Source organism: Nestor notabilis, unplaced genomic scaffold, assembly GCF_000696875.1.
Source record: "Nestor notabilis isolate BGI_N333 unplaced genomic scaffold, ASM69687v1 scaffold5618, whole genome shotgun sequence".
NCBI classification, from domain to species: Eukaryota; Metazoa; Chordata; class Aves; order Psittaciformes; family Psittacidae; genus Nestor; species Nestor notabilis.
Genome location: NW_009941390.1, coordinates 46,208 through 60,928, shown reverse-complemented (window position 1 = coordinate 60,928; position 14,721 = coordinate 46,208). Strand labels below are relative to the sequence as shown.

Below are 14,721 nucleotides of genomic sequence, written 5' to 3'. Positions count from 1 at the left end.
GCAGAGGGGGCAGGTGAAGTCTTGGGCCCTGGGGAAAACCAGCATTGCACAGTTCCCACTTCAGCCTCCCTCCTGCAGGCTTCAGCTGTTTAAAATCAGCTGCATTCCCTGGCAGCAGGCCGGCTCGCCTCCATGAAGGAACCAGCTCCATATGCTGGGCTGACAAAACCCCCCACTTTCTTCAGAAACACCTAAGTCTTTGGCTTTCCTTTTGTTTCTGTTGGCTTTCGTCCATTCTTAGTCACGACTGTGATAGCAATGGCATCCAAAGTCTCTCCCTTCCTACTCTCCAATAAGGATGAAAAATAGTAATGGGGCATAGCATAACAGAAATAATGAACATTTTTCAATTCAAGTGCTGTGTAAATATTGACCATCTAATCTTCACAGCAAACTGGACAGACAAATGTTTCTGCTCTAGTTACTGCCCCAGCACGTTGACTTACGCGATCCCCAAGCCAGAGCTCCCTGGATCCTCCTCTGGGCTGTTCTCCCAGTTGAGTGGCAGCTCTTCAGCACACTCTGTGCTCATGCTTTCACTCTTCCCACAGTGACAGTCACGGGCACCAGCACCAGTGAACAGTCCTCTGTAGGTCATACAAAATCAAACCATTTTTTGACCATTTCATTTTTCCTCATCTCTCTTTTGTAAAGAGAGGGACTATCACCTCTCATTTCTTTAGTTCTCTGAGTATCTCTTTTGGCTGAACACTAAAATCATGACAGAGCAGGAGGAGTGCTTTTACAATGATGCACTACAATCCAGGCTTGGACAGGGGCTCTGCTTTTTGGACCTCAGACATTCATAGACTCATGGAACCACAGAATGCTTTGGGTTGGAAAGGACTTCAAAGCTCATCTAGTTCCAGCCCCCCTGCCATGGGCTGGGATACCTCCCACTAGACCAGGTTGCTCAAAGCCCTGTCTTTGAACACTTCCAGGTATGGGACAGCCACAAGTTCTCTGGGCAACCTGTTCCAGCAACTCACCACTCTTGTAGTGAATAGTTTCTTCCTTATATCTGACCTAAATCTCTCCTCTTTCAGTTTACAGCTTGTCCTGTCACTACAGGCCCTTGTAAAAAGTCCTTCTCCAGATTTCTTGTAGGCCCCCTTTGGGCACTGGAAGCTGCTCTAAGGTCTCCCTTGAGCCTTCTCTTCTCCAGGCTGAACAATCCCAGCTCTCTCAGCCAGTCTTCACAGGAGAGGTACTCCAGCCCTCAAAGCATCTTCACGGCCCTCCTTTGGACTTGCTCCAACAGGTCCACATCTTTCTTATACTGTGGGCCCCAGAGCTGAATGCAGTACTGCAGGTGGGGTCTCATGAGACCAGAGTAGAAGGGGAGAATCACCTCCCTCGACCTGCTGGTCATGCTTCTTTTGATGCAGCCCAGTATATAGTTGGCTTGGTGGGCTGCAAGTGCACATTGTTGGCTCATGTTGAGCTTCTCATCAATCAACACTGCTGCAGTATAAAAAACAGCACTAGATTGGGTGTATCCACTGGAAAGTAATAATAGAGACAACCTGATGAAAGTTCCTGGTCATTATTTTCTCAAGGTGTTTTGTGGAAGCACTGAGGTTTTATTGAAACTGAAGAAATACATTCAATTTCACTTAATTCTTTTCTGCAATTTCTGCCTCAGGGTGTTACATACTATTACCGTGTGCTGTTAAGTACCTGTTGTGTTTTATTCCAAGGTGACTGAAATAATTATTTTTCTAGTTACTAAAGCATTTGGAGAGCTTCCAGGATGAAAGTGAATACAGAAATGCCAAACATTTACTATTCTAATAGATTGCCATCAGTGCCTCACGAACTATCTCATTTAATCAAAAAAAATCACTGTGATTTCACAAAGGGTCTTGAGAACATTTGTTCTAAATTGAAAGACTCTATTTCTACTATACCAAGAACACTGTTAGTATTGATTTAGGTGCTCTATGGAGCAAGCTAATCTTTTCATTGTGGGACTATTGAAAATCTGGTCTAGTACACTGGTAAAACTGCATCTCTCAAAGTTACCAATATTAAAAAAGCAAATTGTTACATTTTTCATTAATTAAAGAAGGCTTATAATAGCATTAATGATCCTTTCGTCAGAGTGTGTCATTTAGGTAATGGCAGCCTAACACATTAACTTCCCTTGGCTTCGCCTTGGCCTTCTAACTCCTCCAACTGATTATTACCTAATTTGTAAAGTCTCCCAAATGGGTCATTAGCTCTTAAATAGATTTTTCCTGCTGTTTGGTATATACCCTGCAAACAGTAGGCTGTCAGAGACATAACTGGTTTCAAAGTAGCTCTTTCTGGGGGAAAAAAAATTAAAGAAATGCCAGACTAAGTTTGTGAAATGCATCATGGCTTGAAATGTCCCTGATACATGATTAACTAAGACATCAGACAGATTTCCGCCACCCCCCCACAAAAGAGGACTGGCATCAGGGAGTGTTCAAGCATATGTGCCCTTGTAAGCACCTGCAACTCCTGCTGCTTCTGATCCGTAACAGCAATTGTGCGACCAGGCAGTCACCTAATGTGCTAAACTAGGAAACCAAGGAGAAAGGCACAGGGGACCAGGTCCTGTGCTCCTGGCACGGTGACCTTCCCTCTTTCTTCAGCCTAGAAACAGTGAACCAAAGGCAAAGCAACCTCAGTCCGCAAGAAGAACAGCAGCATTTGGCCCAGGATACACTATGCTCACTGACCAAACTGGTGGTAACAGCCACTGTCAAGTAAGAAAAGAAAAAGTCTGGCCTTTCTCAGCCATAAAGTTACATTTTCCTATTTTTTATTCTTAAAATACGATGTAGAGCATTAGACTGAAACAAGCCAGTGTGACTAAGTAAAAACTCTTTATGCTAACCCACTCATCTGCAAGCTATTCATGTGAAACAGAGTAAATGACTACTGCCCAGCAGTATCTGCACTGAAGAAACTTTGAATATGTAGGTGTTAAATAAATTATATGTTTCCATACAAAGAAAATAACACTTAAGGTATAACACTCCAACTTTTTCAACTAAGCTCAACTAATATAACTTCAATATTAGCAAATGCTTCCATTTGTTTATACAGCAACTTGTGTTCTGTTCTTTCACTTGAATAAATCTTTCAGACTCCCTCCTCCTCTCTGGCTCTCTCTCTCAGTTTTACTTATTTTCAATGCAAAATCATCACCTCTTTCTGAAAATAGGCTACTCTGTACTAGTTTTAACTGGTTTGCTGAAGGGGCAATACCCTCTTATGTAACATAAAACACCTTTATGTTTTATGCCTTTAGTGAGGACACGAGATGTGTTGTCCTTGGAGACTATAATCACTGCCTCATATGACTCAATATATGAGATCTGCAGAACATTAACTAACCTACTAAATTCAACATCGTCACTAGTGTTTTCACAGCAAACAAACAGTTCTCTATCACTATGAAATTCCCAATTTCCTATTTCCATAATTTTCCCATGAAATAAGCCATGTATACATCATACGTACTTTGGTCACTGACCTTTATATACCATCACTGACCTGCAATACCATCAGAGGCAACATGCATTTGTAAAGCTGAAAAACAGAGGACTTCATGATCAAACACTTGAAGTTCTTTTCCAGAAATGCCTTTTTATTTAAGAAATCTGCTTTATAACTTGTTCTGACAAATGTCATGGCTGGAGAAATTCTTCCTCTAAGGGAAGATTTATGATCTATAGGATAGTTTTCTTTCTCTGTATTTTTCAGGAGACTGGATTCATCAAACACAAACTGCTCTTTGATTTGCGTGCCTGCATGTTCAGCACAAAGAAATGAAGTACAAGAATGGGAAAAATGACAATACTTTTTATCTACAGGTAACATTTTGGCACAGAAATAGCATCTGGTGTGATCAACTGGAAAGTGCTGAGGTATAAGCACAGAATGATGTGGTAGGAACAGGATTTCCCACAGAGAAAATTATGCTTATTCTGTTCTTCATGCTGGCCACCATGTCGGCAGGCACATCAATACCCCAGCAGATGGCTGTGAGTAGGGACTTTGAACACACCTCATGCAGAAGGTTGCCCTTCATGGGAGGATTTCACCTGGGGAACAATCGTCTCTTGAGAGGTCAGGGTACCAGCTGAAATGTCACAGGACAGCCCAGAGCTGAAGCAGTTGTGAGGATAACCTAGTTCAGGACTTGCTGCATCTGAGCAGCAAAAGAGAAATGAGAATATAACTCTCCTTCCTTGGAGTCTTCTCAGGGAACCAGCAGCTACCAAAACCTGTGATGCAGCTCGGTTTTCCACTGACTGGGTTACAAACACCTAGGTAGCTAATGGGCCTCTGACTCAAGGCTCAATTTGGCCAAGGGTCACAACACAGATCTTCTGAACTTAAACTGGTGAGGACCGACACCATTTGTGCTTTCAAGTGGGGTTTCAAGAGGATAAGGTTAGTCAGCCTGGAAAGGACAAATACAACTACAAAATCTGAGCAAAAGCAGTCAATAAGGTCTTGTTTACAAGAAAGTCTCTGAGTAACTTTTGCACTTCAAGTTAGAAAGTTGCTCGAATGCTTCTTGGAATCAGAACTGAATGTCAGAAATACCAGACTTAGGTTGTCAGCTGACTTCACTGGGGTATGGTACCACCTCTTGCAAGCTGTTTTTTTTGTTTATTAATACACTGATACACCTGAAAAGAAGATGAGGGCTACACTAGAAAACATTTAAATGTGTTTTGATCTTCAGGAATCAGCAGTAACCTGCAGCCTCTCCCTCTGAAATGGACCTCATGCCACAGCTGTCCTGGACTCTACGTGCCATATTTTTGTTACCTTTCACTGTCTGGCTGTAGCATTCTCAAACTGCCCAGCCACCCAACTCAAGCTAAGGGTGTTCAGCATTTTTAAATCCCCAAAGAGAGCTCCTGTCTTTGTGGTTTGCATATAAAACTGAGAAAAATATTACTCTTACAATTGAAGGATGCTGCTTTAGGTTATGAAATACTCTCTTCTGAAGTCAAACAGCTGCTGCTGAATTACAGTTAACCCCATAAGTACATGGACCATTTTAAATCATAAGGGTCTGTACTTCATATAGTAGAGGGTAAGCAATTTTGAACAATATGCATGACAAATGCATAAAAGTATTACCTGGTGACTTACAGTTTTAAAAAGGCCAAGACAACAGTCAAAAGTAATCTGATGTTCACAGTCTCTACGCTTATCTTTTTGGTTAGGCTGAGTATCATTATTACTGGCAAGCAATATGATAAAAAAAGTCTTTATGCAATCCAATTGAAGACAAAGCTGTGATGTTCGAGTACTTGGTTTTTATTTCTTCTCCTACTTGTTAGTGTTCCTGATTCAGTATTTTTAAAAAAATCAAAGTATCATTTGCTGATAAAAAAGGCACTGTAGCATATTTCCAATTTATACAGTTTTTAAGATCAGAGAAATCAGCTATAAATTAGTGTGTTTCACATATAAAAATGCTCTTTATGTTTTACATTTCAGACCGCAAACTAGTCTCAAACTCTCAAAGTAGGCACTTAAAAAACCTGCACTTGACCAAAAATAATATCTGTCATTTTTTGGTTACTGAATAACTCTGACAGCACTTCTCCCTGTAATATGTTTATCAGACCAATATGCACAGCTTATCACTGGTTATTACCAGTCTGAAGCAGAAATTGAAAATAGCTTCAATCTTACTTGTTCTTCCTTATTCCCCTTGTTTCAAGGAAAGGCATAACACATACTTGAAGACAGCACTTGGACTTTCTCCCCTCCAGAATAAGCCCCAGCAGCTGCCTCTTGTGCTTTTGAAAACAGCTTGTTGAACCATTTGTAGCACTTGCATGTTCTTACTTGGGAAGACTGCCACTCCTGTGTGCTGTAAGGGGCTGCAGCTGAAGCTAAGCACTGACGCTAAGCACTGCTCATCAGGCACTAACTTGCAGAACTGTTTCTTTGGTTATGCGTTGTTGCACCATGAAACACGAAGGTCCAGAGTGGACAGTACTCTTCTCCATCCTGAGCCATGGCGACCCTCCCAGGTTATTTCAACACCTAGCCATACGTGTTGATGCAGACCCCAGCATATTTGTCCCTGAGCTGATAATATTTGTCCTAAAGGTGCTGGCTGTTCCAACAGAGAGTTAATATCCGTGTGAAGCCATGTAATTATTTCCCTGCATATCCAGGGTATGGAGGTGGTGGGGGATACTGTATCGAAGTCTGTGGGGTTGGAGTATAAGGTGGAGGTAGGTCAACTGAGTACTCCATTTCGTATTCGTAACTGTATGGTGGTGGAGCCACTGGAATGGGAGAAAAAAGAAGACATAGTTAGAAATCTTTTTATTCAGATGCAGGCCCCCAGGTATCTTCATCTGACATTCAGACTTCCTCCGAACAGATGTAAAGTGTCCGGGCAATACACTTTCTTTGTTTTCAGACTGTCATTGTACAGTCACTTTATGTCAATGCAAGTCCTGCTTACCTGTGTGCCCACCTGTGTGCTGCACTGGTAACAGTGTTTGAGTGGCCATACAGTAGATGACACCAGGGTGATGTGGCGGAGCTAAACTTTTTAGGGGAGGAAGGTTAGGTTTCTACCAGATCTGTTCCATTCCACCCCCTTCAGCAGCAACATGGATTTATTTTGTCTCAACATGATGGGGTAGCCAGCGCTTTTGCTGATCTCCACAGACCTCTCCAACACCGTCTAGATCCCCAGATGTGTGACATGCCATGTCATGACAAACATAACAGAATCATGCTTCCCAGAGCAAACGCTGCATATCTTCCCAGGATGTTCCCAGGGCTCAGGCTGAGGAAGAACAAAGCTTTCGTCTTGTTCACCCCAACGGAGACATCTGAGGAGAACCCAGCATTTGTAAACTGGGTCAAGCATTTGGGAAACAACAAAAATATTCACAAACAGCTGAAGACATTTTCTCAACTACTTCTACTAAAACTTAGAGAAGAAGGATTCATTACTGCACAGTAAATGCTGCAGAATGATAGCACGGTAGGAACTGAAGGCTTCATATCAAAACTCCATTAGAGTAGTCTCTACAAATTTTAAGGTCCAGAGTCTGCTCATGTCATCATGTCATTGTTAAAGTCCAGAGTCTGCTCATGTCTCCAGGGATGGAGACACATCCCCTCCCTAGATGTCTCAAGCAGATTGGCAGTGAAATAGCACTTGAATAGAGAGAAAATAGAAACCTAGCATGTATATGATGGGGGGAAGAGACTCAAACCCCATTGTGCCATGAAAAGCACTCCCTGCTCTCTGAAAACCCAGCTTTTGCTGTGGCTAAGACCAAAGGAAGAGCATTCACTTGGCTGTTACTGTCCAAAACAGGTAATGGCAGTGGGGAGGGTTGGTCACAAATCCTGCAGCCAAAGCCAGGTCAGTCATTACTCCAGAATGTTCATGATGGCAGGGAACACAGAAATCATTTCAGAGTTCCCATCCTCTAAAAACTGCTGCTGCTGAGAGGAAGAACTGCTTGAACTAATGTCTGCAGCAGGAACTGTGAGCATGCAGAGTCAAACTGCCTGGAGGTGGAGAGATTGGGGTGAGTCACTGCAGGAGCAGACTTGGGGAGGAAAAGGCTACAGCACTGGAGTCTTCATTTTGCTCTTGTTCTTACAGCTTGCAGCAACTATTATTTTCTGAAGTAGTTCTTTAGCACTTCATGGTTGAGAATATTGCAGTTTTCTTTAAGTACTCATCTGAATGCAAAACAATGTTGCAATGATAAGGATGATTATAGACGGTTTTAGTTTAACTGGAAAGTAAGAGCATAAGGGAGCAAAGAGACACTGAGAGCAGAGAATGTGATAAAGGAACACATAATAAATATTGCATAGGTTGCCTACAAGTATCCATAATGCACCTGGGGTTTGCTGCAACCTTTGCAACAAGAGGGAATCTCTGAGTGGGATAAGGGGACTTCATCCATAAAACACCATTGCCTTTTATTACAGTGAACTTAAGTTATCCCAAGGCAATCACTCCTGGATTTGTAATTAACAATGTCACTGAAGCAGAGGCATAGCTGCATTGTATAAGCACTGTTAGCCTGCTTCCAGGGTCAGCTCTGCTCTTCAGCAATGTGGCCACTTTCATGCGGTGGGGGGTCCAGACAAAGGAGCCTTGCAAGACCTCAGCTGGCTCAGTGCAGATCCACCTTTGGTGCTCCTGTACCACAATCATAGATTGATGCAAGTTGACAAGTGTGGTGCAGAGAGTGGCTTTGCACAGAGCTAGATCAGGTACAGTGTGATGTACCAGTCCCCACCCACTATGGGCACAACTGCACTGGAGCAGACATATGAGCGGCCCCTATTCTCCCCTGGGGTGCTCCAGGGCCTGTGACAGCTTACTAGCTTAGTGCCAGATCTGACTTAGGCTCCGTGCCTCCCCTGGTGCTGCCCTGCACCTAAGAAACATTACACCAAAACAATGTTAACTCACAGACAAGCCTGCACTGAGCACATCCAACACTCAGCTAACTTTGACAAGCCACAATGGGCATCTCTGCACCACGCTCCACGTTCCTATCAGTTCAGGCGTGGTGTGAGGCTGACGCAGAGAGCTAGCTCAGATCCACCACCACTTGCCAGGCAGCAGTCCCTCCTGGGACTCACAGCAGAGAACACCCTGAAAGATGCCTGTGTGCCTTTGGAGAACTCATCTGGGATCCTGCATCACCCAGTACGGCTGGTGAAATCTGGCCAAGTACCAGAGAGCTTGGGGGGCATTAGACTTCACACAGCACCACTCAAAGCCTTTGTGCAATGATTCACAGACCTTATTGTCCAGGTTTTTCCCTTGCTGTGGTATGCCGTTACATTGGACAATGAAAGGGAGCTGACTGCACATGAACATGAGCAAATACAAGAACCAGAACACAAAAGAACAACTGATCCATTGCCAGAGAGCCTCTGGCACAGGAGAAGGTCTATCTGCACAGTGCAGCACCACCCTGAGTGAGGTCTCACCGTGCTACCGCAGGCACCGCAAGCCATACAGCTGTGTGAGTATGGCACCTGGCCAGATCTCATTAGCCTACTGAGTAGCTGAATAAATAAGCCCAGGCAGAATGCTGCACTGACAAACACTGTGCATGCTGAGCTGTCTTGCATTTCTCAGCAGGGAGTCGTGCTGTTGTCCTCCAAACTAAGAAGAGCCTCCTGCTGTATTCACATCCCTGGTTTACTGTGGAGCCATAACTACCCAAAGATACACTATCATGAACACAGGCATTCTTGGAGGGGTGTCACTGCACTTCCTTACCTGGGTATGTGCTGATAGTGTTGATGTGCGTAGTTCGGATGACCCCTACTCGAGTCCCGCGGTTGTTCTTCATGCACATGCAGATACAGATGGCAATCCCAGCAATCACTCCCATTATAAATACTATACCGAAAACAATTCCAGCTATCGCTGTGCCTCTGCAAGGAGAATGAAAACATGCAGTCAGTCTCAGCCAACTAATGTTTACAAAACAAAATTCTCTCCCAGGAGCAGCCTCCAGTTGAGAAAAGAAGTGCATATTGATCACTGAAAGTGCTGCAAATTTTGATCCATCACGGCATCTGAATAGAAGAAAGATCTTTGAGCCCAAATTGACAAACTCTTTCAAAGTTGCTTTTGCAATCGTGCCAGCTCACTCTGCCGATTTACCATATATTAAATCCTCCCATTCCAGGGCCACCTGAATTTAACAACTTTTAAATATTACCAAGAATAATTTCTTCCCTTTCCCCACATCACACAAGACTTTTTTTTCCTCCCTAAAGGCACTGGTATGATTTTCTTTTGAAAAGAAAGAGTAAGTTATCCCCAGTAATATATTCCAGAAGCATCCTAAAGCGCCTGCATGCTGTGCTTCCACAGGAATGCTTTTGTCATTGTTTTATCTTAGGTCAAAAAGTCCTTCTGCTGTGCTTCTGAGCCCACAGATTAAGGAGAGCCTCCTCTTCTTTAGGATGAGCAGCAAGAAGCAAAGCAAATGCCCTCTCTTCCACACATCTGCTGCTGCAGCCAGCACAAGTATTTGAGGCTTAAATGATTTCTTTTAAAATGGTCCAGAGGAAAGAATTTAGCTCATCCCCTGAAGTAATGAATCAGACCTTCCTTGAAATTATATAGAGAAAGGAAAGAAAGCTTTATTGCACTGATAAATGGGAGAAAAACCTCACCCAAGAGGCACTGAAGAGCTCCGAATAATACTGAGGGCAAAATCAGCCTTTCTGATGAACCCCAGTTCACTCAGCTTTGTTGTCAGGTACAGGCAATGAAGCATATGTAATATGAAAGATGGTATATATAGCCTACCCTTCTATGAAAAAAAAAAAAACCAACCCAGTATCTTGCCAGTGACTTACTCTGTGCATCTCTTCATCTTCCAGCAAAGGTTTCAAACAGCAACCTTGCTGGCACCTTTTTTTACTGGACATTTTAATTAATCCAAACTGAGAGTTTGTTAACATGCATAAGCTCCACTAGGAAGTATTATAATGTAGAGAATAAAACAAGCACTGCATTACTACAAAGACAAATATTAAAAGGAGTCTAAGCCATAATTTAACTTCCCCATGGAAGCGCGAGAACACATAGCAGGCCTGTGTTTCAAACTGCTGACTTACAGCTTACTGGCTGCCACAAAGTCAGCTAGAGTCAAGATGGACTCAATATTTGAAAAATCAGAGCTTCTATTTAGGAACCTAAATATGAATTTAAGAGCTTGATTTTAGGCCCCAACTCCATTCAGGAACTTGGCCAAGATTTGCGGTACAATTATGGAATTGCATAGCATAAATAAACACAGACAATTTGCTGTCTTACTAAAATACGCTGCCAGGGAGCTAAACTGCTCTCTGCTGTTATGCAGCAATGAATGAGGAGTGTGCAGGGGGAGAAAACCTGTTAATATTTTGCAGAATACATAAAGGCCTAATTTACAAAACCCTAAGTCATGGCAGCAAGCACCTGGCCATAAAACCAGTAGCTCAAAACACTGATGTGATCAAGCGCTTTGGTATTAACCACCATGAGTAACAGAGAAACTCCTACATGACCCCTTGATAACCCCATTAGTTTGCTTCTAACAAACCCAAAGTGTGATGCTCTTGGAAGATATGACCAAAATACCTTCAGTTTTCCCATCCTGCTCTCACTGGGACCATCATCACTACTGTGAGAGAAAACTACTATATGAGAAAACTGTGATTCAGGAGGCACTTTAACACAATACTCCTTTCATTCCAGACAGTTTTCTTATAATATCTTGATTTTAAAATCAGATGTAACACATGGGACCCCTAGTATTAACAACAGTGAATTGCTACTGCCTTTGCTACATCCGCTGAGTGCCCTTTGCTGGGAGCACTGCATTACAGAGTTGGCAGGGAACTGTTATGCTGAAATAATCCCTCTTCCAGGTGGAAGAAGCAGGATCAGCCACTGTTGACTACCGGCCTCAAGCCCTGCATTACATTTCTGCTTTGTACATGGTCCACTGCTCCCCAGCTCCTGCATCCCAAGTACGTTCTGCCTGGGTGATCTGCTCAAATCCAGAAACCACAACTGTTTTTTGCACTCTCACACTGCTGACCAGCTGCACCCTGAGGAAAACCCAACTTCCATCCTAAAGGCTGACAGAAGTGGGCAACACACAGCACACGGTACCTTTCCACTGCTAAATTACAAGTTCTATATGAATAAAGCCCATTTTAAACACAGCTTAAATTGAGTTTGTCTCAGCAAAGGTGTCACATTCATTCCAGAAGTGGTCAGCCAGATGCCATTTGGTCATCTGCCCTGAGTGACAGGTTGCATTCTTCATGTGCCAGTGCCTACCAGACACCCCAGCCTCACACCCAAACCCACTCTAGCCTTCTGCATGAACAATAACTGCTCCAAAGCAATATTGCTCCATTAGTTTAAGTGATGATTCTGTGATACTTTACATAAGAAGTATTCATAAGGAAAGGAAGAAAAGATTACAAAAGGTCTGATATCATCTTCTAAATGAGTGTCCACCTTTTCTGAGATATTAAGTGGGTAATTACAGACTTGCCAGCTTGCTTTGGATAATAATGCTGAGATCTGAGGACTCACTTGCAGTCCTACAGCTTTTCCTACTGACCCCTGGTGCTTTTCCTACTGACCAGTGCTGTCCTGTCTCTGCAAAGAAACAGTGGCAGAGCAAGTCAAAGCTGTAGAAAGCCCCTCTGTATCTGTCTGCATCTGAAAGTCAAAAAGGGCTAAGTCCACTGGCAAAACTTGGAAAAGGCCTCTCAGTCTAGACACAACCACACTGGAAAGCAAAATCCACTTCTTGCCAGACTAGCAAACCCAGGTCAGTAAGCAAAATACGGAATATCCACTAAAGCATTCTTTGCTGATCCCCATTGTAGCTCCTGCTGGTATAGCTGTGAACCAGGAACAAAAATGGTCACTGAGGAAAATATTCACCAGCTTAGCTCAGCTGACAAAACTGGTAAGTGCAAGTCTTGCTCATAGCTCTGAAATCAGGACAAAAAATGGTTTAAATAGCCAGACCCACCGCTGCTAGTGGATTCAGGTTTTCACACTGCAGTGGTAAATTTAGACCCCCTATGGATGGTTACGCAAGGACAGCCTGAGATATGGAGCAGAAGATGTAGGTCACTTTTTAAATTCGTTTACAGCCTGAGTACCAGCAGAAAGGCACTTGCTGGTCTCAGTGGGCTTCAGATCAGACCCAGTGCCACACACGTGAAACTGTTTCAGGAATCAAGTGTTTGAGTTGAAAAGGGTCTCTTTGAGAGGACTTCAGGAGATCTACTCTCCTGAATATGTATAATGCTGTGCCACTCTCTGACAGTCAGTTAAAGCATAAACTCAACCTGATTCAGAGACCTGCAGCTCTTGCCGCTCACAGTGGCCCCCAGTAGAACCACGAGCACTCTGCATCTGAACATGAGGCTGCACCTCCTCAGCACTAAATCCTGGCAGGACAATGGTCACGCGGTACCTCTCCTGGGCGCACAGCACAAAAATAAATACTTGTTCTTTTTGTGGAAAGCCTATGGTATGACTAGACCGTATGAAGAAACATAAGCATGTATTTTTTACAAAATGGTGAAGTTTCTCTTCGCGCTAGTGGGGAATTTTTGAAAATAAATACCCTATTAATTAAGTATTCCTTGGTTTATATTAGAAGAGGCTTGCTTTGCCTCTCTTTCTCTCACTGACATTTTATACTTCTGTATAGAGACACAGAGGATACAGAGATTTTTTATGCTATCATCACCACAGAGCTGTTCAAGGAAAAGTGCCTAAGAGAAAAAGGACACTGTAAAGCAAAAGAAGACCTAGAAACCACACAGCAGTCACACAGCAACTAAGAAGTTAGAAATAATGGATAAACTTTGAAACGGAGCAGTCTGAAGCAAAACATTATGCAAAGTCTTTTACAGAAACAAAGCCAATGAAGAGAATGAAGAGAAAAAGAATGCTACAGAAAAATGATGCAGAGAAAAGTAAAGATGGAGAGGGGGGAGAAGTAATTTTAAAGCTGTGGCAGTGTCAAGAGACATTGTTGAGGTAAAAAACAGATATTCAAAGCAGCAGCTTTCCACTGGCTTTTAGCAACATCCTGCTGGAGAGAATATAAATCTCATTCACAGTTTAACATTTCTGGCCCAGCAGAAGCCACTGCAGGGGATCAGGCCTTTTGATGGGTGGCACCAAGGCTCTGGCAATGCTGGAGCTGGGCAGGGTTCTCCCTGCTTCTGCAGTTGGTGCAGCTGAGGTGCTTGGGGTCAGATAACTTGTCCCTTGAGGGATCTGCTAACTTGGGTGGTTTACACAAGTGGCGGAGGCGTCACCAGTGGTTACTCCATCTTATGATGGCTTGAGATAGCTGGAAAAAAGGTGAGAGACTGGAGAGCAGTCCTGATTCTTTGGGTCTTAATGAGTGGGAATGGAGTTCATTTAGTGCCCCTTTCACCTCCAGAAGGCTGCTACTTTGGGAGTTAGGCAAGCAAAGTGTATGGCAAACTTGCCCAAGATGAATACCACCTCCATGGTCTTCTCCACTTTGGGGACAGTGGATCCCGGGGGCCTAAAAATCTTACATCTCAATAGGTTAGTGTCTCCCAAAGGAAGAATGATTATTGCTTAGGCAAATTTTAATTACTTTGCCGAAATTTGGGAGCCAGGTGTACATGGCCTGCACTGCTGTATAGTAGGGACTTTAGTCCATTGGCCTCTGCTTTATCTTCTTATATGCCTTTATATGCTTTAACTTCATACATTGTATGGCATGGAGCATAAAACTTTGCCATGGAGCCTGGTTTATGAGAACAGAAAAAACTGCAAAGAAAGAAAAAAACTTTCAGCCAGCTTTCCAGAAAGCCCACAGACTGTAATGCAAAATGTGATAAGCCTAATCGCCACCGCAACAGTCCCTCCTGGGGCTGACTATCTGCCTCTGCTTCCCACCCAGCGATCTTCAGCAAAGTGCATGTCCCAAACCCCTCCACATCACTGCAGCCAAGGGATGCTGTGCAGGATGTCCCCCTGGCCTTCTCCTGCCTCTGAGGTGAGCTCAGGCCTGGCTCCAGTTATGGGTCAGGGCAAACCAGGTGAAGCACAGAGGGACAGATGCTTAACCAACCCTATGCCTAGCTGCATCACAGACCTCCAGCCACATCCTTGCACCTCAATGCTGC

General features: G+C 43.5%; 1 protein-coding gene across 1 annotated transcript in view; it reads right to left on the bottom strand.

Annotated features, from left to right (window-relative positions):
- Window positions 1-6,165: 6,165 nt before the first annotated feature.
- Window positions 6,166-14,721, bottom strand: part of CYYR1 (cysteine/tyrosine-rich 1) — a gene marked incomplete at its 5' end in the record, with an annotated part of 52,789 nt that continues 44,233 nt past the window's right edge. Inside the window, 2 exons of the mRNA XM_010020856.1 lie at window positions 6,166-6,299; window positions 9,293-9,450. Coding sequence (XP_010019158.1) covers window positions 6,166-6,299; window positions 9,293-9,450 — 292 coding nt within the window. The remainder of the gene's footprint in view (window positions 6,300-9,292; window positions 9,451-14,721) is intronic.